The 27845-nt window shown below is 47.2% G+C and overlaps 1 protein-coding gene across 1 annotated transcript in view; it reads right to left on the bottom strand.

Annotated features, from left to right (window-relative positions):
• Positions 1-27845, bottom strand: part of LOC125948346 (protein turtle) — a 99607-nt gene that overhangs the window by 24310 nt on the left and 47452 nt on the right. Inside the window, exons 2-3 of the mRNA XM_049674304.1 lie at positions 19634-19766; positions 17519-17727 (exon numbers count right to left, since the gene is read on the bottom strand). Of these exons, the coding sequence (XP_049530261.1) occupies positions 17519-17727; positions 19634-19766 (342 nt within the window). The remainder of the gene's footprint in view (positions 1-17518; positions 17728-19633; positions 19767-27845) is intronic.

Genomic DNA, 27845 nt, shown 5'->3' with positions numbered 1-27845 from the left:
TCACTCACTGGACGTTACACAATTAATCTCGCTCGACTCATAAGCGGATCTGCTTTCCATCTCGTCTATCCTTCTTACCACTGCCGCTTCATCGCTGACCACACTACTTCAATGCCGATTGCTGCGGCCAAACGAGCTTCATATATTATTTTTTCTCATCCGCCCAGAAGGGTGAATTCATTTGCTGCCGTCCATCAAATCCCGTAATCCATGGCCACATCCTAGCACCACCACACTCCAACGTCATGTTTGGCCAAACGCGAAAAGCAGAAGAGCACCATCCGCTGCCAGCAATTATCTTTCTTTGGTGATGGAAAAAAATCCCCCAAAAGACTCAACTCTCAGGGTTAAACGAGTCGTTTTGGTGTGTTTGGTACCTCTGTTGGTTACTTTATCATTTCAGCCACTACATACTACAACCGTCGCCGAAGTGCACCGAAGGTACCGAACCAGCTTCTGCACAGCATTCAAGGGATGTGTTGCGAAAGCGAAAAACAAGAAAAAAACGAGACAACCTTCGAAGAGCGTGCTTCAAGAGAGCAAAATGGAATGACAAACGCGAAAAAGAGACTGCGCTGGAGAGGGAAGGATAAGGAGAAAAGGAAATGAAACTTTCATCACTGGTGCGACATCGGCGGCGGCGGTGGCGGTCGCCCTAATGGTTGCGTTGTTTGACCAAATCTCCCATCATTATTCCCTGCTTAAACCATTTAAACATAATTAATTTACGGCCCAACAGGAGACAGCACGAACAGCAGCAGCCACTGTGGACACTGTTGCGACGAACCGTGCAAAAGATGGAACGAAACGGCCTTTCCATCATCGTTTCATCATCGTTCCTCTTCGCTTGCCGCCTGCCATCGGATTAGGCAAGGCAGGATAGGCCACGCCAACGGCACGTAATGAATGGAAGAATGATGGCAGGATGGACTTTTCCTGGAGCTCGAGGCGAAACGATTACTATCGCACGACACACACGCACGCACACTTTTTCCATCTACCATGATTATGATCCTTAGCCATAGCTATAACCGGTGGCTCGTGCAAAGTGTAGCTCGATAAGTTGTTGGCCACGCCGAGGACAACATTAGTCAGTACCAGCAGGTAAGGCCCGAAGATTGTTGAATGGAATTGTATTAAAAACAAAAAAGGCAAGGATGTTTTCGCATCAGCATTAGGTGTGTAGTGAGCCGTCCAGATTGCAAACAATTTACGCAGCAAAAGGATGGCTATCGGGATAGAAAAGAAAGACAAAATAAAACAAAGTGCGAACAAAGTGAGAACAAAATGAAACAAAACAGAAGTGAACGAGAGAAAAAGGTCGAAACACAAGAGATCAACAAACATCGTTTAATTAGGAGACAAAATGTGTGGAATTGAAAGGTGTCAAAATAAAATAGAGACGCACATTGACATCAATTGTTAAAATGTTTTTCATTTCCTTGTGTATAATATATGAATACAACAAGAGAATACATGAATACAACGGGCATTAGCATCCTTTCGAGACGAATCCTTATCCACCAACACCCAACAACCTCCTCGGTGGGCTTCGAAAACTTCGTCACTCCATTCCACTCTACCGAAGGTGCTCACCATAAATCATTCAACTTTCCTCTCTCGTCACTCGACTCGAAGACCGCCAAATAATGAGACGCAGGTTTTGGACCACCTCGCGGCCAGGTCCGCTGCAGAAGTGGAGCTGTATTTGTTTTTTTTCCCTTTTGTGAAATGAATTTCCACGAGGAAAACAGCACGTGGCATGATTCCGCGAATAGATTTTCGCAAAAAAAACGGAAGATAGAAATGGAAAGAGGAGAGGAAAGTGTGTGTAGCCCCTCTCCACCAGTCCAGCCCCCCATCGCCTTCACCAGCAGAAGTAGAGGATCAAATGTCTTCTGAGCAGTAGCAGTGGCAGTGGCAGAAGCGGCAACGGCAGACTTCCAAGCATTAAACACACATTAGGAAGGAAAGTGAATAAATCTCCTGTGCAAAGATAAACCCTCTCGGAACATCCTTCCCCTACTTTGGGACCGTGGGACCCGCATCTTGGTTCGCCTTTTTGCGCCCTTTGCACAACGGGACCAACTCACAGGCGTGGGCTGGACACTGGACAAGATGCTGCCGGCTTTGGGGGCCGCTTTTCTTTCGTTCTTTCACTTTCTGCATCACTAACAGGCGCTGGGCCAGCTGGATGCTGGAAGCAATATGCGGACTCGTATTTGGTCTCGTCCGGTTGAGGCCGATGCCCGTGGCCATTGTTTCGTGGCTGGCGGGGCGATGGGTTTTGTGCCGATTGTGCAGCGGTTCGCGGACGCGGCCTTAATGGATGCTGCCGACGGGCGAATGCTTAGAATGCAGAGCCGTTTGTGGGTGATCGAGCTGCTAACCAAATTGGAAGCCATCGGAGATTGGAGTAGAAGGTGGGGTGGTAGGAGTTCCACTTAACTTCACAAACCAAGAGAACCGTGGCCAGTGAGCAGCGTATGGTGACCAACCGAACGGAACGCACTCTTACTAACAGCAGCAGAAGAAGAAGCAAGCCATGCAAGAAAGAACACCCGACCGCAAGGGGAGAAGTGGTAGAAGGATTAGTCCGCAGCCTTCTACGACTTTCCTCTTCGGCAATCGCGGCTCGCGTGGCTCACGATGCAAACAAAGAAAGCTGAGAAATTAAACGCAAAAGCAGCTGGCGTACCGGGGCCCTGGAACCGGGGCGCTGGAGTAAAAGCTTTCCTTTCGCTGTTCATCGTCGTCGTGGGTGGAATCCGGCCGGGATTCTGGGACCGGTACCTTATGCCAGATCGGGTTTCTAAGATGGGTAAGCGTATCCTTCGTTCGGTATTTTGACGGTCACGGCTCGAAGAAAATGGCCCGGGTAATTGAAGCGCAGTGAACCGGTTAGCCACGCCTGTATGGGTGTGCGCTTGTGTGTATGTGTGACGCAGTCTGGGTCTGGTCGGCACACGTTACCTTTCCCCGTTGTAACCGACGGCCATGGCCAGGGTAAGAAGCTACTTTGCGGAGCAATAATTCTTACATCGTTCAGTGAACGGGGAAAGTGGGGGAGCTACGGGGATTAATGCGAAGCGGTGCACACCTTCTCGGACAATCTCAAGACAAGCTGCAACCATTCCCAGGAGCCTCCGCCCCGGGGCGTACTGAATAGAAGAGATTTCGCCTTCTTTCTCTGTGCTAGCTTCTCTGCTAGCGGCTGGAGCACAGAAGGATGTGTTATGGAATGGTAAGGAAAGAAATGAGAGACCGGCGAGGAAGGGACATGAAGGACCGGATGACCACAAACCACACCGGACGTGGTTGGATTGGTTGGGACCGGAATCCAGATATCTTTTCGTTTAATTGCAACGCATCGACGAATGAATGGTTCTGAATGCTGCGGTCTGTGCTTGGCGGTGCAAAAATTAACCTCCGGTGCAGCATCATTTCTGTTCCAAATTAGTGCAGCAGTCGCAGTTGTGGGCCGGATCTCGGTGCCCGGTTGGCACCGGTTGGCGGTCCTCCTCCGGGCTGTGGAAGATTGATTAAGTTCCGGCGATCCGGTGAACCAATGCAGTCCCTGGATCACGGGTTGCACTCATGGGAAAGGGGAAAACGTCGGACCCAGGACCATTTTGCCGTAAGTGGATCGAATAGGTATACGTTTAATGGGTGGTTGGCGTTGCGAGAGGTTAAAGCTTAGTTAGAACGTTCCCCATATATTAGGCCACTCCACGATAAAGAGTCCATTACTGTGGTTATGTAATTAGCGATAATTTATTGTTTTGTTGCTATTTGAAAGTCATTTAACTGGAATACAAACCAGAAATGGAGAGTTTAGAGTGTGTGATAATTAGTTTGTTTTAGATTTCTGTTCACATTTGTTTCTTTATTAACTGATTATTACTCAGCGATAAGCTGGAAAACGAAATTATTTTAAAAGTCCTGAGTACTTCGACAAAAAAGTTTCCGACCATTGATTTCGACGATCGAAATCACTTCAAGGTGACACATAGAAAAATAAATGATGATTATTACAAGTCTTCAACTGTCCGTGAGATCTGCAAGCCTGGAACAGCAGCTTTTCGATTTGTGCATAATTTATGATTTCCAAAAAAGATAAATCTTTATTCAACGCTCAAACTCCTAACAGCAGCTGAGGTTTAAAAGCAGTGCTCAATATTCCAAAACACTACCACGATGGTGAGTTTTTTTGTTCGAACATTCTTTCCTTTGGTCGTCCTGGGTTCATATTACAATAACAAAGAATACGTTTTTCTTGATGAATTTTGATTACTATGAAAAAAAGTTTCAAATAATAAATAATAGTATAGACATTCAGTTTGAGACTAATGCTTGCCTTTTAAGGATTAATTATTGTTTGTAATTTTTTTTGTGTCTTCATATTCTTTTCATATTTGTGTTTGCATACAGTTGTAGATTCATACACAATTATATTTATAACATGAAATATTAATAACATTCATTGGAATAATGTAAAAACATCAAATATTCTGCAGTCCCACATCGCATCAAGTTTCGTTTCAGCGCATTGTTGTTTGCCGCATTGTTGCTTGGATCAGTTTTTTAAAGCACTTTCTGGCGCAAAAAAACAAGCAACAAAGCGACCCATTCTTTCCTGAAGAGAGCGATAAGAAGGGACCTCCACGGGGCGGGGAAAAAAGGTTCCAAAAACAAACCATCATCAGGGAAAGCCCTCGTAATGTGTTGGTGACACGGGCGCCACCGCGGCACTTTAATATTCTTTATTACGTCCCGCTTTCGTCCTTGATAGTACTTTATGACACCATTTCACATGCCTTATCAAATCCCGGAAATGAGCGCGATAACTGACAAACGGTTTGTTGCACGGAAGGATCACCACTCCGAGCGTCACCTTTTTTGAGACAACAAAAAAATACGGGAATTTCCCTTACAAGACCTGACTACACAACAGCTTGTTCCGTCCCTTCTCATGGCATTAGGTTGTTTTTGGGGGTGGCGGTTCACCTTCAAACGCCGACTCAAAGCCAACCAGACCGGTCAATGGCCCTTTTCTGGCGAACAGGCAACATCGGCGGCTGTTGGGCTCTCGAATTTGAATACCTCGATGCCGACCATTCATTCCGATGGGAAGAATATGATAGCTTTGAGGCGGCATTTTGAGACGCCTTTTATGCGCTTTTTATTTTTCAACATCTCCCGCCTTCTGCACTGGTCGTTGAGAACACCGCAGCTGTGACGGACGGACCGTTTGACCGTTTTCTATGTACCGGGACATCAGCTTCGGAGGACGTCTACGCCTTCTCTATTATCTCGATCGTCGGAAGTCAACGCCAACGCGCACCGCTCTCAGACAAGGGGAAACCGTCGCGATCCTTCCTGTGCATGCATTATAACATTATTTCATCTGAAGGTTTTCCGATCCCTTTTTTCGAGTTTCAGTTTACCACCGGCCAAGCCAACAGGCGGATCGCAGAAAGTAGCTCATTCCAGGAAGAGAAGAGAGAGAGAGAGTGAGAGATGAATCCACATAGACGCCCACCTAGAGGCCACATTAGCGGCTCGAAGCTACCTGAAGTGGCGAGATCCTTACGGATCCGTTCACATCCATCCATCTTCAATAGACGCTATGCGGTGTCCTATCAAAACATCCGCCACCGGTTCACGCCTGTTGGCGAATTTCCCCCCGCGGGGCTTTCTCCACTGTAGTGCGAACCATTTGCACGCATCCATTGGCAGCAGACGAGCGAGAAGTTGGAGCCTATAACGCCGTTTACTGTTTGATCGTTTATTTTTACTGGTATCCTGGCGCGCGCCGCATTCCCCTTCTACCGAACGGATGTTTGGAAGGACCTTTCGACCACTTGAAGTTACTTTTGGCGAATCATTAGCCCTTTTAACGCGAGTCATTTACAGGTTCCGGTCGGTATAGGTTTCGGCCATCAGCCACATCTGAAGAGACAGAAGCGCTTAAAGCTTCTTCTTTCGCTGTTTTTTCAAGCATTCTTTCCAGACCAGAGGCTTTGGATGTTGGATTTATCTCTCAAGGGCGGGAATGAGAAAAATCGATAACGCAATTTTCATGAAACACAAACAAAGCAAAAAAGGATCAATAAAAATGCGCACCCAGGCCCAGAGGCAGCATTGTGTCTGAGAAACACCCGGTATTTGTAATTACACGATGAGCTAAGCGGAAAACTTTACGCCAGACAGCGTCTTGTTGTTGAAACCGTTGATCGAACTTCTCAACTGTTTTCCCAATAGATCATTAAAAACGCGACGATTAAAAATGGATCTATTTCATCTATCTAGCTCAACCGGGCTTTTAATCACTCAAGTCAAGTGCCAATAGCCGTAGCATTGACGCAAAGTTGTCTGTCGCTCTTATTCTAATTAATCCCAAACCCCAAAAAGTTCACGCAGTAGCACCCTTGTCACGGTGGTGGTTCAATCCCATCCGTATCCTTCAACATCATCCCCGGTGTCCTTGCAATTCCATTACACGGTCTCATCATCAGCATCAACACATGCTGCTTGTGGTGCTCGCGAAAGAACATAAAAGTTCCCCCGACGACGACGACGACGACGACGACGACGACGACGACGACGACGACGACGACGACGACGACGAGGCAGCTAGGTCAGCAATCATGGAATCAAAATCCAGTTCCCCGCACACGACAGCATCACCAGCAGCAGCAGTAGCAGCACCAGCACTTCATTCGTCGATAATGTCGTGGTGACATCGTGGCACATTTGCTCTCGAACTCGGCGGTGCGGTGTGACGGCGCGATAATGTGGATGTGAGAGCTGTTGGTGTTGATGCGAGCGGCATGAACATAAAAACGGCATCGTTATTGTCACTTTCACTCGATGTCAACTGGAAGGGGGTGAAGCATAGCATAGAACACCACCCATCCCACAACCAGCATCGGGCGGGTGGCAGGGCGTGCTACTGCTCCAGCTGAGCACATAATCATCCCTTGGAAGACCGACATTTACACTTGGCTAGCAGCATTATAAAAGGTCGGTAAGATCATAAATGGTTTTTCTCGACGTATGAGAGTGTGTGTGTGTGCTTGAGTAGAAGGGGGTTGCGCAGAAAACATAGAATCTGCCTGAAAACCCCTCCAAAAATGTTGAGTTTCGAGCGGGCGCGATCAAACAACCGGCGCCAACGGAACCGGAATGGATGCTAAAGGCCAGGAAAGCATAAAAGTTCGATTTCATTTTAACCCCCGACCTCCCGGCCTCGAGGCGTCTTCGTCGTCGTCGTCGTCGTCATCGTCATTTCGCGCCACCGAGACACGATGCCGATCGATGCGTTTTTCAATACGCTCCAAGTAATGCGCCATAAAAGTTATACATTCCTGTCGGGCCTCTCGAGCATCAAGCTCCTCGCGATTCTTCACGCCCGCGAGACAAGTAGTGCCCTCCCCATCCTTCTATCACCATCAGTTTTTTCCATCCTTCCAGCTTCTCTTTCATTTTATTTGCCTCGTGGTGCCGTCGTTACCGCCGATCCGATGGAAAGCACTCGCGAATGAAGTCATTCTTTGGGGCAGCAAAGCAGCAAGGAACTCCTGGAAGTCCTGGGTGCTTCTGATGCGGCCATTATGGCGGGTACACTTGAGTCAAGATATTTATTGTGGTTTGCCTTTGAACGGAACGGAACGAAGCGATGGTTGTTGGAAAGTGGTTCAAGCGGTAAGCAGCAGAAAGCCTGCGCCATAGTCAGATTCGTCTGCAGAGGGCAACGCGGTGTGCGGTTAGTTAGCTGCAGGGTTAACAGGGTGCCCAGAGGCGGCGCTAGAGAGGATATTGAAAATTATGCAACATGGAAAAAGTTTTCCATCCAAGCCACCATTGGTGGGGTTGGTTGTGTGCGAAGAAGCGATGAAACGAATTTTCCAATAGAAAATGGTTTCAACAACCATTTTCTTTCCCGATTTCTGTCGCTGTCACAAGTGTTCGATTTCGATTTGGCGTGCGTGAGGCAATTGCGAGTGACAACGGATGGGACGGACAAGACGTGACACGCCTGGAACGGATGGGAACGGCTTTGGCCATGGGAAAGCCAACGCGTAGTCACTCGTGAACTTTTGCATAGCATCGTAGTCGCTCGTGAACTTTTGCATCAAAACTTTTCAAATGCTGTTTGTCTGGCAGCATGATATCGCTCATCACACGCTCGATGGATGGAATAAATCCGGTGATGGTGTTCGGATGGTATCTGATTCAGGGTGCCGAGAGCATTGTGTGATTTTGCGGCTTCTTGAAAGCAGATTATATTTGGTATAACTAATATTTGAAATAACCAAACTATAGTCCTTTAAAACATATGTCCTTTAAAACATTAAAACATGTGGAATAGATGAAGAAATGTTTTTCAACCGTTTTTCAGCGATTAGATTAAATTAGATTAAACGACCATGATAGAATCTTTCATAGTATGGAAAACAATTGACTGTCATTTAGTCCCCGGCCACGATAGTAAGTTTTGGTTGGTAACAAACGCACCAGAGAGTTTGCAACTATATTAATAAAACAATTTATTCATTAATGGATTTCATAATAAACTGTTCAATTCTTTACTTCGTAAATTATATTGACGGGATAGGTTATAAAAAAACCAGTTTAATCATATATGAACCTTATAATCGACAAACTATGTAAAAAGATAGGGGTTTTTTGGGCGACGTCTCGATAACGATTTTGACAATTTTTTAGGTGACTTTGCAGCCGAGATGAAGAAGACTAACTCGTACATGAAGCAAAGTTACTTTGCCCTTGTGGTCGGTGACAATAGTAACCTTCTTTCAATTTTTGCCTGACAGTTCTTAATCGACGGTGGATATCGTATAGCTTTATGATTCAATTGTAGTATTATTATGACATAATCTATGAAAATGATTCTTTTGACAAACCATTGCCATTACATTCCTAACATGTTCCGAAAGAATCAAACTGGCAACAATGAAGCTATCTTGGTACTAAACTCACTAAGAAGAATACACAAAAAAGCTATTCCGTAACTGAAAAGTTGATGAAATCTGTTCCAGTTTTTGTTTTTTTTTTACATATTCGCTACCACGTGCCAGCACTCGGCAAGCTGCTGCAGGGAAATCTTAAACTGCCGTTTCCCAAGAACCAACGGAATGACCAACGTGACGCCAAACATCTGTCACAAACGCGATCTAAAGCAGGAGGAACATCGAATATCGAACATCGAATTTGAAAGCAATTTCGGGCTGGTTCCCGATGGAGTAAACCCCAAAGCTTGGGCTACGACGGGACGGGACTTGTTTACCCAGAGCGTCTTCCCATGACGGCGTCCGTCCTGCCAAGCGGCAAGAAACATGCGTTGTGTCCTTTGACCCGAGCGAACTCGACACACGGTACCCGGTCCAAGTGTGATGCTTCCCACGTCCCCCGTTCAATGCTTACAACGTCGTCCAATTCCATGTCCAGCCACGACGGTCCCACCGTATCTGGCGATAACCGAACCGTGACCGTGTTGTTCGTCCCACTTCGGGAAACATGTTTTATGTTGGACATTTCTCGCCTCCTCGTCGTCGTCGTCGTCGTTGTCGTTTTGGTTTAAGAAGTGAACGAGTCAATCGTAAACCCCCAAAAGTCGTCTCGAGAATTGTGTGTTCCCAACCCATGAATTGGCCAATCGAATCCAGCTTCTCTCCCTGGCATCGATTTCCACGGAATTGACACGGAGTGTGTGTGTGTGTGTGTGGAGGTTCTGTATCGGTTCGACTCCCTCCCCCTCTTTGATTGACCATGAGGGAGCATAACAAGGGAGGAATGTCATCAACGACAAACAATCAGCAATCACAAACTTCTCCAGCAGCATTCCCCACTCCACCAGAGACTCCACCCCGAAGAGCAGCAGCCGCAGCAGCAAAGGGTAATGTCTGAAGGAAAGACCTCCCCTCGAGTTGGTATGTGTGTGTTGTTGCTAATGGCCTAGCCAGTTTCTCCCGATTCGCAACCAGCAGCCCCGAGCAGCAAGCGACATAGTTCAAGAGGGAACGGGATCAATCAATCTTTAGATCGGTTCAATGTTTTCCTTCCATTAGCTAACGCGCCCCGGTCGCTGCATTCGCTGTCTCCTCTTACTACATCACTCGCTTTCTCTCTCTCTCTCTCTCTCTCTCTCTCTCTCTCTCTCTCTCTCTCTCGCTCTATTCTTTATTGTCCAGCAACCGTGTCCCCGGACGAAGCTAAGGCGAAGAACGAAGATCGTCTCACCGCCCACCACCGCCGGAACCTTAACGATTGGCGACGAATGGCGTATCGTAACCGATTGAATATCTCGACTCTCGACTCGACTCGAAACTCGATTGTCCTCGGGGAAAATGATTATCGATGGGGGGATGCGGAGCGCTAGCAAATAATCAATTTAACATAAATCGATCTGTTGAATGAGATGATTATTTGCAGCTCGTTCGCTCCACCGTACGGACGAGATCGGAAACTGTGACCGAAGGAAAACGGAAACCGAAACGAAAACTATTCGCAGCTCCCCGCTTCGTCCTGGTCTCGAGAGGGTGGAACCATAAAAGTCCATTTACAATCGCAGGCAGCGGATTCACAGGCAGCGGATTCGGGAACGGATTCGGATTGGTAGCAAAACTTTTGGGTCCGCGACGATTAGTGGCGAGCATCCGGTGAGACACCGGAAGGTACCGGTTTGTAGCACGAGACGGAGAAATCTTACAAACAACCGCTCGGGGAGTTGCTTTGGACGAGGATTGCGAACCTCAGCAGGCTGGGTTGGCATCGTCTTCATCGTCAGTTCTACGATGCGCTTTGCAGTACTGTGCATTCGTTCATCTTGTTATGATGCTCGACTACTTCGACCACCGGTATGCTAACTTCGCGAAGCGAGACGGCGCAGAGATGATCCGGAGCCGGAGCAATAGTAGGCGACGTTGATGAAAAACTTCGGCTGCTACACCACGGCCAAGACACCCCCAGCGATGGTACGGAGACGGTACCTTGGGGAGATATTAGCATAATTAAGGCATAAGCTCGAGCAGCTTTGGAGCAATGTTGTCAATTTGCTGCAATTCAAGTGCTTTACAACGCTTCGAGACACTTCCGGCACTAGTTTGGCATCGGTCCGGTGCCAACAGAACCGAATGAGGACTGCAACTGCTCTAGTTCTGCACGTTGGTGCGCAAGGAATGCGCCACAATGAATCGCCCGAGTAATGTTGCAACATTCTACTCCGATTGTAATACAATCCCATTCCACGGTACTTTGTAAAACGGAATTCGTTCTGCTTTCGAAGTAGAAGCTTAGCGGCGTCTTGCTTGCTTGCCGTCTCGTCGGCACGATCGTTAAGCATCATCATAACAATAATGTCAATGCCATTTTCATAAACAACAGCCGAGCTGGGCGGACCGGCCGGTGGCCAGTCCTAATCGCTTTCTTCTTGACCACACTGTCGCACTGTCATACCAGCCATCGTATCGTAAAGCTCTCGAGGGCTGGAGTACCGATAATGATCTTAAACCGCTTCAAAAAGTCAATCACCGCTTCGCGCTCTGCTTCGCTCCGGGTTTCGCTCTACCGTTGGACCGGACCGGACCGAGTGTCCACTGGAGCCGTTGATAGTGCGAGTAAATAAAATGCTTCATTTTATAGCGACACACACACACACACACACACACACAACAGACAACCCCATCGCTTAGCGTTCATGGTGTGGTGTGCTTAAAACGATCGCTTTTCTCCGCAGGAAAACCGCTCATCGACAGCAGCAGGGGGTGGACTCATCTCCCCTTTCCTCCCTCTTCCCTCGTTCAAGGGCAACAGTGATTTGAGAGGTCGAGACACACGACGTGGGCGTGACGGTAAAACAATTGCCATCCTCTAGACTACCAAGCATCGACCGCTAAAGGTAAGCAGTGGCTGTGGCTGTGGCTTTGTGTGTGTGGCTGTGTGTCAAATAACGAAACTCACATTATTACGTCATAAATTTCCCGGTTAAAAGGTTATCAAGAGCATATCGTCCGCTGCTGACACCCTGGTACATCCGGGCTGGCAACATTGACATCAACCACCACTACCACCGCTGGGAACCACATCTACAACAGCTACGACCGGAATCACTTTGCTCTGGCCCCGAAGAGCACTCGCGGTGGCACGGTGGCTGGGATTAAGCTGTCTCTTGCCGTTTTGTACTTCTCCCCCGTTTTTTTTTCTTCATTTTCAAATGCTTCAAATGCTTTCAACCATTCATGGCCTCCATACCTCAACTGGCATACTAAGCGGGCGGTTTCATTCACGGTCACTGGCTCCTTCCGGACCCCCTTTTTGGGTGGGGTAAGGGTTTAGTGTTTCGATATTCGACAGCAACCCGACGCGAGTGAACTCTTCCCCTGATAAATATGATGTTTTATGTCGATTCCATTGCTGCCACCGTTTAGGAATCGATTTTGTGCGTTTCGGGAGCGCTCTCGACGGATGACGTTGCGTATCGTTTAGGATACGATGGGATGTAGAGAGCAAAGGAACAGGGTGTGGCGGTGGTTTCAGTTAGGTTCCGTTTCCGTTAATCGGTCTCTGAGGATTGGCGTACCGAGGCTCGTCAAGATTTCGCTGAGAAGCGGAATTGAATCACGGAACTGACGGGTATCGGGCAATCGGGATGTCGGAAAGGTTGGTAAATCAATTCCCATAAGGATCAAACGTGGTTCTACTGTTTTATGGGGAATAGGACAAGCGCTTGTACTTCCAGTGTTTCCAAGAAGCGGAAGTTGAAGCTTGTGTTTAAAGGTATTTCGAGAGAGAGAGCTCCGATTTTAGAGAACTATCCGAAGATTAGTTTCCTGAAGTAACAGAGGCCTTTATTAGAACAGAATTTTCAAATAAATTGCACACAATTATTTGAAATGATTGATGTATGAACTAAGCGCTCGCCTTTCTAGGAATACCCAAATTCCCAGAACATAAGCCAGCCACCTTCATGGTTCCATTTTGCGTGGAAACCGAAGCCACAAAGACACATAGCGCACACGTCTACAAGATGGTAGAGCGCTATTAATTACACCGGAATGATACCATCGCATCGCTCACAAAACTGTAACTGATTTGCGGTATAATCTGGGTGCATGTTTCAAGAACTTTACTACCAGGAACCGGGGCCCCCGGTGGACCCGGTGACTTTGATGTATGATTCATCAGCGGGGGTCGCGCGTGCTATCGTGGGAATGTATCTTGCATAAAATATCTATTCATTATCCGGGTAAATTTGAAGGACTTCTCGCCCCTTGCTTTCAAAAGGCGGACGTCTTTGCTACAGACCCCTTGCCCCAGGATAAGGGGAGTCCTGTCCCTTTCAGATGACGTGTGGAACAGAAATCGATCGAATCGTGTGTAATAACTTTGTGAAATTGGAACGCTTCGCCTCGAAATGCCGGTACTTCCAGTGGCCCTTCATATCGGTCAAACAGTTTGATGCTTACGATAGAAGGAAGGAATTGCTTTACGTAACAAATCAGTGCGCATCCGGGCTCAAATTACATTTCATCAAGCCAGGCTACAATGTCGGTCGGTAGGTGTCGGGTAATCTGCGCGATGCTCGAATCTCGAAGCCCAATAACAATCACGTTCATATGCGCGGTAGATTAGATTATGCATGATTTGCTAACGCAATAGATACCGGCGGCCTGCCTGCCTGCAATGAGCAGCCCGTTGGTAATCGTATTTTGATGTAATTTCATCCATCCATTCCGTGCTGCCGGAAGTGATTGGTGGTCGGAAGTGACGGTATGGTACCGTCACGCATCGCTGGCTAGCCCACAAAGGTTCCATTCACATTTGGCATTCCCGAATGATGCTACTTTAGATGCCGGCATCTGAGTGGCTGACGCGTGGCAGAACACAATTCGCGGCAGTTCGCGGAAGAGAGTATTACGCATCGGTTCACCCATTTGGAAACACATACAGCAGAACTCCAGCAGTGCTTGACTTTTGATAAAAGCATCGCAGCACCCATAGCCATCATTGAGACCAGCGAGTAATCTCACCGTACAGAGTGGAAACAGATTTATCTGTCATTCAATCGATAACATGGCAATGTGCTGGGTATCAATACCGAAATGATGCTGAGTATAACGGCATATCAACGGCGCTGCAGATTAACGGGACGGGAACGGCCAATGGAAAAATATGGCAATGTTCGACGTAGTAGTGCTGTTCGGTTTTTTTCTTTCGCTGCCGCGACATCACCATCGTTACGATGCTCAGCTGACATTACTGCACCATTGACGAGCGCTATAAGCACTAGTAATCCAACTCAAGAGAGCGCAACGCGACTCGAGTGGCATCCGGATGCCGTCAAGATGCCAATTTGGAAGCTGGTTTCACGATCGGATCGAGAGTAGTAGTGGTAGTAGTGGTAGTATCCAACCGTCATATACCCCACAGAAACATCGCGATTTTGATGGCACACCGGGAACACCGGGAAACGAAAAGCCTATTCGAGGAGGAGGCAGGAGAGGATAGGCAGACAAGGACGATAAGATTGTGTCATTGTGATTTCCGCTTTCGTGCCCTCGAGGTTTACCGACGAATCATATCCTACGCTTAAAGTTTCACTTCGGTAAACGCTGCATCTTGATTTCGCTCTCTGGTGGCACACATGGACGTTACACGATGTCGTCTTTAATGTCTGACAGCAAGCGAACCGAGCGTTACTCGTTGAGCTCGTTTCGGGAGCTTTCAGACAAATTGGTCCCCAAAGAATCATCAAAGAGACGACGATGGATGGATGGATGGATGGGCCACCGGCCAACCGCCGAACAAAAACCGTTCGATGATATTGGTTCTGATTTATATTTAATCATTTCGAACGGCCCGGATGAGGGGGCCTGATTGTTGGGAGAGATTTTACTCGCCAGTTAAGCGATACGATGCCAGTACGGTTGAAGTTCAAGTTGTTATGTCGCGGGAATACTTTGGACAAACTGTGATGATTGTGGCCGCGAAGTGATTTATCATTGTCCTCGGCTGGTGGTTGGACGATGCTCGGAATCGCAAATTTCATCACCGGAATCGGCTGTAAGCATCGTTTGATCTGATCTTCAATGAACGTTTATACATCTAGCAGTGGACGTAACGGAGCAGAACGGAGCCAGTTCGTCGAAACTGCCTTATAGAGCTTCAATTAAGTTAAAACAAAGAGGTGATGTCAGGCGAGAGTCCAAGCAGCCAACCGTGAAGCTATGTGACTTTTGACGATCGATTAACTTATGATGGCAATTGTGTTCCTGCTAATGTCTTGTCGGATAATTAAAAAGTCGAGGGCTTTCCATTTTGGGCTGAGCGTCTGGGCGCTATAAAGCAGCACTAGCGAATGGTTCCGGAGATAAAAGAACGGTGGAATTAATTATAGTAATTGTTCTAGTTTCAAGTAACGTCGAAAAGAACACATCGCTGGTTGAACTGAAAGAAGAAGAAATGGACATGACATCTCAACAACAACACAAACAATTTCCGTACCCAAAACATCAATCCTGAAGAGACCATTTGAACCAATTTTTTCAATAATTGAATATTCCCTGGCACACTGCTGAAGCACTTCTCGCTGCTTTCATCTCGCGCTATCGAGTCCAAAGCTCACTTTTGCAAGAGTTTACACGGTTGAAGCAGTATGGAATGTATTTGCTTATTAATCAAATTTCATCGCAACCTTTCAAACACAACCTTCGCTGCCTCCCTCCCTTTTCCCATCCATCCGTCCATCCCTTCCGACCGATCGATACTCAAGCGGTTGAAGTGGCTGGTAAAACCGAAACCTTTCTTCCTTCCTTCCTTCCACGAAAGTTGCGCTCTTTCTCCAGCCACTCCAGAACCGGAGCTCGAGATCGAGAACTCCGGAATCCATCCTCTGCTAGCATGTTTGTCTTTCGCTAGCAATCCAAACATGTTTAGCCCTACCGTGCGCGTACCTGTTTGCCAATCCGGACCCGCAATGGCGAATGTGCACGGGAAAAGATGGACCGAAAAATGTCGGCCAAAAATTCCCCTCGGCAAGCAAACAAACCTCAACAGTGCCCATCATGTTGCGTTGCGTTGTAGAGAGAGCGAGGGAGAACTCGGAACCAAAACACTGAACCGCCCTGATATGCCCGGTACGGTAGCGATTTATTGCCAGAGGAAAATACCTTGTTGCTGATAGGGCAAACCGAATTTGCAAGCCGCAAGTTCATCGTATCGGAGCTTGCACGGAGCATATTTGGGGCATGGATGAGGAATTGATTTGATAATGTGCTAAGCACGGTTTGTTCAAACCTTCGCTTCTACCTTCAATTGGATTGGATTGGTTTTTGGGATTAAAACAAAACTCGAAGGTGAATCTTTAAGATGTTGAAAAGAACCAGAACTGGCTTTATTTTGTCAAAAACACTTTAAAATGAAAAACTCTTATGCTTCAAAGAAATGGCAATAGTTTGGCTGTACATTTTTCCAATATTTTGAGCTATTTACAGATGTCCCGCCAAAAAAGTCGATCTTTTGTTTCGAACCAATCACAGGTCCATTTTTTCAGACTTTTGAAAGAATGGAAGCCCTGCTGGGCCAGTATCTTTCCAAACGGTAAAAGCTTCCAATTGAGGCCTCGTATAGGCTTCTTGGCCGGTTTTTCGTGAATTGGCGGAGCATTTTTATCGTGCAAAATCGGTTTATGTTATCGATTTCGATATTCCGATCCATTTATGTGGATTTCACTGTCCGAAATAGATTAAGTGTTGCTTGTATAGCTTGCTAATAACCGTTTCGCACAATACGGAATGCAATTCGGTGTCTTCTAACGTTTTCGGTGTTTTCTCGCGATTCTCGTTTGTCACACAAAAATCGCCATTTTTAAATTTTTAAAACCACACTTTGCACTGTAGTTTGCATCAAGAGCATGCTCACCGTAAGCTTCAATATACATTTGATACGATTCTGTGGCCTATTTTTCAAATGGAAGCAGAAAATTGAACGATGTCTGCATTTTGCAATTTTTAGGGACGAACCTTGCCATTTTGTACACAATAAAAATATTGGTTGTTGTGTGAAATTAGAACTATTGCGCACCGATTTTGATGAACAGATGCCGAACGAACTAAAAGAAACATTGAGAATGGTTCTACAGTTCCATTTGCCGTAGATATAGCTATAAGAACACGCAGGGCGGTTTCATATCCATACACCTGATACTGCACTACATGCTTTAATTCTGTTTTATTTTAACGAATTGCCACAACATGGAGGGGTTCCTGGAATCGTTTTTATGAACAGTAATCGGATAGGAATGAAGGCCAATACCACGAGAAGATAGAGGCCGTCGAATGAGAAAATGAAACCCAGTAAATTCTCTTGTATTAGGCAAACGGAATCCAGGGTCCAGATTATTATTCGCTTGCTGGCGGCATGCTCCGTAAAGATGCCAACAATCCGCAACGAAAACGAACACACATTTTCCAGATTCACGCTAGCTACAATCACTCACCAATTATTGTAAGATTTACGACACTATTTCTAGTTTGTGCGACGATGAAGTCCACCCGACACCGGTACGTGCCGCTGTCGGTTTCGCGAACGTTCTGGACCGCCAGCTCGCCGGGCTTCTTGTCGAATAGGAAGTACGCCCGGTCGCCGAACATCGCATCGTCCGACCAGCGCTTCGCTGACGTCACGTCCCGTCCCCGGGTGTCCGCACTGTTGGAGAAAAAGAAAAGGATAGAAAAATAAACCCGGTGAGATGTGCTGGCTGAAGCTGAATTGACGTCATTATGCATGCATGCGAACCCGGTTTGACCGCCTCGCGATCGTGAATACGTCGTAACGGGACATTGAAGTGGATGGATAGAGATAGAGAACAATCTGGATTCGGTGCAACGTTCTCAGTCAATTTAAGTTAGCTGTTCGGAAAACAAGCCGTTGAAATGATAACTTCCAACAGCCTTGGCCAGTGGGTTACAATTCTTGGAAATCATCTCCAATAGCCGGGGCAAGCAAATCTGTGACAGTCCGGATAAATCACAATCACAACGTGACCAGGGCGCATACTCAGCAGCAGCAGCAGTAACAGCAGTGCCGGTCCTACCCACCGGGAGTGCTGCAGACCACGGTGTTGGGTCGTAAAAAAAAGGCCGGGAATGATGAATTATTTATTTTCACCTTCTAGGCGGCAGAGGTTTCGTACTTTTTGCGGCTCGCAGCATTCTCCTGTCCATGTCCTGTTTCGTCCGCCAAAGAGCCATCGATCGAGCGCGAATCGTTATCGTAAGACAGAACAGGGTCCAGGGTCGTCCCTGGTCGAAGAACCAAAACACGATCTCCATAATTGATGAAGAATTGATTGAAGTGTTTGGTGCGGAACGGTTCGGCGTTTGCTCGGCAGTTTGGCTAACAGCTCCCCCGATGACACCCGGGCGTCATTTTCATTGCATCAACTTCGATTGTGAGACGGAGTTTTCCACGTGGGGCTCCACGCTACGGCATGCTACGCTCCTTTTATTTATTTATTTACAACTTTTCCTGGAACAGTAGGCCGGGTTTTTTTTTATGCTGCTACCCTACAGACACCATTAGACAGAAACAATAGGGAAGCGTTCCGATGTCGTCATTGGTTTTCGTCACAGGCCCTGAGGCCGTATGCGTGTGTATGTGTGTGTATGTGTGTGTGTGCACTGATGCCTCGATTGTTAACGGGGCCGAGGATCGGCCCTTAAATAAAACACTGTTTATCGAGCTAAATGAACCTTTTCCAAACGCCGCTCGCCCGGCCGCTGATTATTTCGGCCACGATTTCTATTTACTCAGTTAATTCGGACGGAATGTGCATAATGTGGAATGTTATTCGAATTATAATTTAATTCTTCCATTTTTCGCCAGCGGCCGGCCAGGCCAGGCTGTAGGCCGGTTGCCTGAATACCCTAAAACCCAAATTCCTAACCCAATTTTCTACCGAGCTACCCAGCGGCAACAGCAGCAGCAATCGATCGGTCGTTAATTACGGTTACCGATGTTTCCAAATTAAATCATCATTTCCAATGCAAAATGCCGTTAGCCGGTCTTTGTTCGTGGTTCGGGGCATAATTGTTTGAAAACGACGACAAACATCCGCGCGATCCCTAGCATAGCATGCAGGATTAAAGGACAAACAATGTGATGGTTTTATTTTTTGTGGCTGTCGATGGTAAAAAAAACCTGAAAGCTCTGCTTGAGCTCAGATTTCCGCTAATCCTACATCGGAAACGTTGCCCGACGAAACGAAAATTTCCGTCCCCCCAACATCGCGAGCTGGTTTCGCGAAGAATAAGGATTTATATTGCCGCACATACTCGGCGGGCTTTGACCATAACAAAAAAAAAAAACGCTGCATCACAAAGGACAACGTGATGTGTGCCAGCAATGCAGCGATCTGCTGCTCTGGATGCGATTAGCCTTCCGGACTACAAAACGTTTCGCTCCGTGCTCACCACCAGGACGCTCGTGACGGTCTCGTTTCGACGGAATTTTCCCCAGCGCTTTTGCTTTTCGACACAAAACATTTGACAATCGGAGTCCACGTCCAACGGCGCCCCGTTGTGCAGCAGCAGCTTCGGCGTAATCGGCTTACCTGTATATTGGTGATCCCTTATCTTCCCGATACCAGAGCACCAGCACGACATTGTCGCCCGTCTCGTGTGTGCTGATGTTGCACGGCAGATAGATTGTCTCGCCGACCAGCGCCTCCATGGCAACGACAGGAACTGTTTATGGAAGAGACAGAAAGAGAGAGAGAGAGAGAGAAGGTAAAAAAGGTGTTAAAAATGTACCAAACAACCTACTAACTGCAGCCCGATCGTAGTCGCCCGCGTCGTCGTCACTCATTGCAGTTCGCTCGCGAGTTCTGATTTACGTCAATAGCTGCCAACCAGGCGACTGACCATTTTTTTCGTCCCCTCCCTAAAAGAAACTCTGCAGCAAAAAATGCACAAACATCCGCGTCATCGGAAAAGGAACGAAATGGTATCGAAGCGTTAGCGCTTTATGCATTTTACATCGAGAACAGTCGTTGTTGGCGCATCATCATCTAACACTCGCTATGACGTACAGCGGGATCGACATTCCGACCTATTCCTGGTTTTACTCGAATTTCAACTGAACGCAAAAATGAAAATACGTAAAATAACTCGCACTCGGGATTGATGCGTCGGTGTCGATTGCACCGACTGTGACGTCAGCACATGTGTGTGTGTGTCTCGGATAGCTTGTTCACTTGGTCATCGTTCCGATATGCGGACGAAATCGCGAACAACACACGTCCCACGGCCACGGCCTGGATACGGCGGGTTTTCGGGTGCTACAGGATCAAACATTCATGCAACAAAACACAAATGAATATTCAGCAGCCACGGCCACGAGTACGCGAGGCAGAAGAGTACCAGAACGGGTGCCTGCACCGCTAAATATGCCAAGGCGAGCTGGAGGTGAACACAAATGAAGATACCAGAACCGGTTTTTTGCAGCCCACCAGCTCGCCAGCTCGAATGATCCTTCGTAAAAGGATCATCACACACAAAAAAAAGTGAATGAAAGGGAAAGGTATGGCAGCAGAGAAAAAAATGTCTAAAATCCCCGGCATTCAGTGTCCAGCCCTTTCGTCGGTTCGTTGGTGTAACAGAGTTGCAGCCAGCGTCACGTATGCGGTACCTTTACCGACAAAAGCCAAACTCGATGATCATCGGTACCGGTACACCGTGGCCTCCCGGAACATTAGATCATGATATGAAGGATGTTTCCTTCCACCAACCTTTTCGCTTCTCTGACCTTCTGCCTCAACCAGGCAGAACCCGGTACGATCTGCCCGAATGGCTTATCTCGTCGCACGGTTCAGGTCGGGGTCGGGGTGAAGTTCGAAAAAAATGTCTGAATTTCTCCTATCCGAACCCACCGGATGGTGGATCCGGTGGTCCACCGGATTGAGCATTGTTTGCCCTGACCGAGCCAGCCGAGTTAGGGGCGGCGTTCGAGATTAAATGTGGGGCTAATTTTGTGGCTCTTTACCCGGGGCACGGTGCTACGCGTTTACGGCGCTTGGATTGGCGCTTAACGGCCGACCGACCACAGGTGGCGAGAGCCAGCGAGAGCGATTTTTTTCCTGTTTTGTTTTCCCTTTTTCAAAACTCCTCTGTACGCTCGATCGCTTCCCGACCCCGATACGAGCGCACGTCACGATTCATATCCGCCCGGGGACGCCGCTCCAATTTTTTTTGTGGAGAAATGTTTTCCATTTTTCCCAGGTTTGGGTTGAGGTTTGGAGTTTTCCCAGAAAACCGAAATTCTGCTCCGGCCCGGTGTGCGCTGATAGAGCGGTATTGTTGGAATGGTCACCGTGGAGGTGAAAATAGGCAACCGAACCGTACAGCCACATACCTCATCGGACCGGCTGGTGGTGGAGGCGCCTCTCAGGAGCTTTTACTGTTTAATCAAAGTACCGCGGGCTCTCGGGGCAGCGACCGACCGACCGACGATGCGATGCGTGCCGTTACGGGAACGGGACTGGGAACCGACATTCCAAACAACGAACGGCAGCAGCAAACGGTATGCCAAAACTTGGCGGGCATAAAACATTTGGACAAATGGCGGAAATGTTGGCAGGCTTTTGGTAAGGTGGCGTTAGTTAACTAGCAAATGGTGGAACAGTAAGAAAAGGTAACGATTGCCGATAACGAAGGGAAACAGGTAAATGTAGTGGCTCTCGCGGAAGTAATTCGTTGATTTACTGCTCTTGGTGTCCGCGATGGAAGATGCAGGTTTGTAGTTCAAGCAGTGAATATGGTTACATTGAGTGTGAGGATAATTTTGCTTTGTAGATAGCTTTTAGGTGACCATTTATGGTGTAGCGATGTCCTTAAAGGACTCACAAATTTGTTTGATTTATTCCAATAGGCATCGATAAAAACCAAACAAGGTTGCATTTTCAAGTATTTCATTTGACACCGAAATAGTTTCTACTACAATGGAAAGTCAAACATTTTACTAAACTTTGTAAAGCTGTTTTAGATTATTTGAAATTTAAGTAGTTACAGTGATTGCTAACCAGATCAGAGTTTTCATCAAAATTGCAATATTGTTGTGGACAATACTGGCAGATGTTCTTGTTTTTACCGAAAGAAATGCTCTTGGATTAACGGTTTTTTGAAAGCAATTAATTACCCCGTTCATTCACCACATCCACTATTTTTAAAACTTGGTTGAGTCCTTATCAAAACCTTTCTTCTATTTGCAAACCTATTATTTGCAAACCTATAACCTAGTATATAGTATAAAAGCATATAAATTGATTTACGTAAACATTGTGTTTACGTAAATGTGTAAATAAAACTATTTAAATGTAAATCAATGTTAGAAACCATTCAGCCAATTAAAGAAGAAGATGTTAACACCTTCTTCTTTGACAACTCCAACATAACACCTTCTTCTAAATTTGTGTTCAATTAAACAGTCAAAATTTTATGATAATCATTTTTTTCATTACTAAGCAACAAATCTATTCTGTATTTTAGAGCATTTGCGATTTCAACAACATTATGTTGCTTTAATTTTTTTTTCGAAAAACGAATAAGTGCAACAATCATAACGATACTTAGTCCTATTCGCGCTTGCATAAAGTACTGCCTGAAAACGTACTCCAAAAACTTCAATTGAAATTTATTCCAAGGGCCCAGACTGAGCAGCAGCTAAACGCTTTAAAGTGTTCCTTTGACCCCCGCACTCGAACCATCTTCACTTTCCGCCCTCGATGGAACCACTTATTTGCTTTTAGTGAGGCAATTTTGGGAAAAGCATCTTTTTTTGCAAGCTAAGGACCATTTAATAGAGCGAACATATCTCCCTTTCACACAGACACACACACACACACACATCACATCGTGCTGGGCAGTTTTAATGCAATCGCGAAATTTGAATATATCGATAACCGAAGCATTCGGCGGTCAGGATACCGGCGGCATCGGTTTTCCCGTGCGCCTTCATGTATCATTTCAATTTTGCATACCGTTTTTTTCTTACGTGTGCCGAAAATCATTCCAAAGCCACCATCAACCGACGGCGGAAAATGGTAGCATCCACCAGTCACCAGCCACCAGCCACCAGCAACCAACATCCGATGAACGCATAACTCACCGTAAAATATGGCATCCAAATTGGGAGCCGAAATAGGAAAGGGAGGAAAAAACGGGATTCGTTGCCTCTGCGTTGTGTCGAGAGTGACAATGGGAGGGTGTGTACCGGGGGTTAGTGGGATGGAATAACAAATTTATCCGAATCGAGCCATCCAGGAGCGTGGACTCCTCTGGCTCCGGTTTCCGGTTCGAAATATGTGGGATTCATGTGCGATCTGCATGATCGATGGACCCGAACACGAGCGGACGCCACGTGATGGACGCCTCGCAAAGGGGGAAAATCCCTAAAAGAAAAACGAAAAAAAAACCAACGACGGAGACTACGAGAAGTCCGACAACCGAATGATAGCCCGTGGCGATGGATGGTTGAATGAACGGATGGATGGATGGATGGATGCTTGTGCCGGAATGCTGACCAGGGAGCATATGTTTAGTTATGCTTACGTCACCGGTACAATCGTAAAAAGAGGGATGTATCCATCCATCCAGCCCAGCCCAGGCCAACGTTCCATTAACTTCCCTGGCACCAAGGCCGACTAGACCGCTCCTGAATCCGGTGAGCCGGTGATGTTTGCGATGGATGAATCATGCTGGCACAATCAGAGCATATTACAGAAATTACGCTCGTGATTTTTACGATGCTGAACCCGGGGCCGGACCAAGGGTTCCAGGTTTCGACACGACGACGACACAGATGACTGGACAGAACGCTCAGGTTCAGCACTGACCGATGGCCTGACCTGTCGGAGGGGGGTTTGGGCACTCCTGGTAGGGGGCTAACGGTCCAGTTAGTTCACCACTTTCCGGCCCGGGAGGCCCGGGTTCACCGAAGGGGGTGCGCGACTCTGTGTACGACATGAAACAATTTGCCCTCGCCGGAATCCCACCGGCAAAAGGGCCGAGAGGGTGGGTTGGTCGGGTCATAAATATGCGGAATAAATATCATCCCAATTGGCATGCTGATGCATGGTTTATTTATTGCCAGCATTACAACGGAATTTTGCGCCCGTTGCTGGCAATGTCTGGCCTGGCCTGGCCTGGCCCGGTCTGGTCAGTCCGGGTCAGGCAGAGAGAGAGAGAGAGAGTAATTTTGAATGATTGCGCTTTGAAAGGCCACCACCACCACCACGGGTCGCGATGTCCAGTGTGTGAGGTTCGCAACGTTCCGCGTTGTATAAATCCCTCATAAAAACACATCAAAGTAGGTCCCGGGCTTTTGGGTTTTGATCAAATTTCGATTTCGTCAGCCATTTTTTAAGGGAAGACGTATTGAGTAGTGGCCGATCTGTTGCATTCGTTGCTGGATTGCGACCCGAGCGTATAATATGGCGAATATGTTTCCTAATGTTCCCGTACTCCGCAGCAATCTGTAACGATATCATAATAATGGAACGCAACGAGGACCTCGTTGATGGTTCTTTTGGATGAAATGTGTTTCTCGCATGAACATTCATCGGATGTGATGCGTAAATGCATTTCGTTCAAACGATAAGCCGGAACACACTAATTATGCTGCATCGAATGTGATCGATTAACAATGGAATTGAACAATCGGTCCACACATCAGTGCACCATTGATTACAGTCCATTGATTGAAGGACAATTGAGAATTTAATTTCTTTTTTAATATTTTCCACCGCACCCGAAAGCAGCAGAGACACGGACACAGGGCCAACTGGCCTAGAAGCAGACGGAAGGTCCGTAACAACAATAAAAAAAATCGCTTCCAAATGATGTTCCTAATGAGCGCTCCGGAACAATTCCATTCCACGGGATGAAGCCCTACGGGGCACTCTTGTCGTCCTTCTCGGATCACGCTGCTGCCAATTACGAACCATTCAGCCAACCAGCCAGCCATCATTCGCCAAAACCATTGAGCCAATCGTTCCGTCCCGACTCGTTCGTTCGAGGCTACGGGGCAGCCACACCGGGCCACCGGCCACCGGCTGTGATTTGCATTCGAAATGTCAAACAAATGACGATTTAATACCGAAATCATGTCACGGAAGCAAATCTAATTTATGTCATTACGCCATCGAGCAGCCGTCAGCGGGTTTTCGGAGTGGCCCCTTTCCCCCCTTTTTGGGGGATGTTGCAGACGACGTGCGCCCTGTGTGTGTGTGTGTGTGTCTGTGTTTGTGGATCGTGACGTATCGTTGAAAACGTTTCAGGATCTCTTTCTCTCTGTCTCGTTCTCGCTCTCTCTCTCTCTCTCTCTCTCTCTCTCTGTTGCTCTGTACAGCTGTAGCAGCACTCATCGACGCCCGTACGGTAAAGCATCCGTTTCCTTATTTATCGATTCCATTTCAATCGGCTCTGCATGCGCAAGTGTGTGTGTGTGTGTGCGAGAATTCAATAATGATTTTAGAGTGTTCTCTGGCACTGGCAGTGGAAATTATCACCGGCTGGTTGCGGTCCAATGATGGTTTTGCATCCAAGTAGCTCAACTACCATTAAGCCTCGCGCGGCGAGGTGCTGCTGATGGTAAGCTCCATTAGCCTTTGCACGAAAATCGATCGATCAGCAGCACAAAGCACATTGTTTGCTTGCCAGTTAACACTGGTTGGATTGCTTTCCTTCTACCAGTGCTTAGTGACATCGCGTTAAGCGACTGGAACTGCTGTTGCTGCTGCTGCTTCGATCTAGCATTAATCTATCAGAATCAATCTTCAAAAGCAGGTTGCGGATCACCAGCACCATGGCACCAGCCTTTTTTTGTGGCTAATCGTCTGCCATGGGTAATGGCTGATTGGGAGGAGGTTGGGAAATATGTTTTTCGCGGCATGTTTTCCACGAACCGCGCTTCGCTTCCATCGCTACCTCCGCCTCTGCTGAGCGTTCGTTCGCTCGTTCTTTGCGTGAAGAGAATAGATGAAAGAAAAAGGAGAAACAAATGGTTTTGCGCTTCGTTCCCTCCGTGGTTCCTGGTTCTGATTCCCGTGAAATGGTCTGTTCTCGTTTTATAGGCAAATCATTTGTTCCCGTTCGTTAAGCTCGGGAGCTCACGATCCCGATTCCGATCGATTGTGGATGTCATTCCCTATCATTTCACTCGCCACTTCGTCGTTCGTTTTTCTCCCCCCCCCCCTGTCTGGGTGAGGGTTTGAGCTCTGTTTATTCCATTTTCACACTGTACTCCACTTCTATTTTCCCTGCTTGTTGGCCTCCGCTTCGCAGAGATAGAAGAAAATGGAGACACGTTAGACAAATTACAAATGAGATTACGATTATTATTATTTTCCCAACGTCGATGCCAACTTTTCCCGAACCCGCGACTGACTTCAGAACGGCTGGGCTGCCCTCTTGTCAGCTCTCGCAATCGGAAAGTCAATTTTTGTCACATTGACTTCCGCTTCCGCTTCGTTTCGTGCGGTTCCGCCGCCCCACGACATTTGGTGGTTCGCTTCTTCCAAATACCAAGAGCCCCAGGCAAACGAAGGCGTCATCAAAGCCGTGTGCTCACCACCACGGAGCATCGATGCAAATAGAGACCTTCTTTACGGACGCGCATCGATTCACATTAGCGGTTGCGGTGCCACCGATGGAAAAGAAAGGGAATGTAGGAATTCGCGTCTTTAACGCACGGTTTCGGGCAAAGAATTTGGCGTGATTTTGGAATGCCATTGCCACTACCAACACTACTACGACTACTACTCCTACTATTAGCGACTAATGGTTGCTTTCCGTCTCGTTCGCACTGGGGCTAGCAGATTGCAGATCGATCGGATGGAGCTCTTGTTGCCGCCCGATTAACTATGACGACGATCGGAAATCGTCCATGGCCGTGTCTGACCGTTTTGGGGTGGGCAACGCAAAGACATTCGTGGTTTTGTGGGTTGCACGAACCTTTCCACAGTCGGTCGGCCGGCCGGTCTATGGAAAGGGATTCCATTAAGAAGGCACCGGTTTTATCGGTTCACTGGACCGCACCGGACGGGGGACCGGGACCAGTGGCCTTTTCTACCGGCGGTGTCCTGGTCCGGTGCAGTGCGCCCTTGCTGGTGATTGCGTAGGTTTTTGGGGCAAAGTTAGTAAACTGATATCCTACTCCCTTTTTGGGCCCGGTGTGAGTGCTCGGTGAAGCTGGAGAGCAGTCATTACCGTCAGAAGCACAGACAGTGGCAGCAGCAGCAGCAGAAGCAGTACCTAGAACAACATCAAACTCACTGTGCTGTGTGCGCAAATCGAAGGGTTTCTTTACTTTTTGATTCGCTTTTTGCTTGATTTGATTCTGGTGCTCCTTTTTGCGGGGGTTTAAATATTGACAAAACATTTGCTCCCGAGAACATGTGTTCTTATGTCTGTCGTGAATTATGTTAGCATCTTTTTTTATCCTTTGTCTCTCTTAAACACCCATTAAGCACCTGACATTCACCTGTGGTCCATTAGTTGTACAAATGGCTAAAATACCGAATTGGCCGTCAATTGATAAAAAGTTGGTTCGAAATCGAAAACGATACAACGGTACGAGCACAAAACAGATTGCTTTCGATCCGTTCGATCGGTGTACGGCCAAAAATCCGTTCGCTACTCCATCGGTCCCATCGCTCGAAAAGCCATTATGACGGAAGGTGACCATCCATCCATCTGGGCAAACTAATTTTATGCATCAAAAGACATTCCGGAAGCGATTCCGGAAATTGAAAGCCTATCGTTTCGCAA

This window comes from Anopheles darlingi, chromosome 2, assembly GCF_943734745.1.
Source record: "Anopheles darlingi chromosome 2, idAnoDarlMG_H_01, whole genome shotgun sequence".
In the NCBI taxonomy this organism is placed as follows: domain Eukaryota; kingdom Metazoa; phylum Arthropoda; class Insecta; order Diptera; family Culicidae; genus Anopheles; species Anopheles darlingi.
The sequence above is the reverse complement of the archived record's forward strand: the minus strand, read 5'-3'. Positions and strand labels throughout refer to the sequence as shown.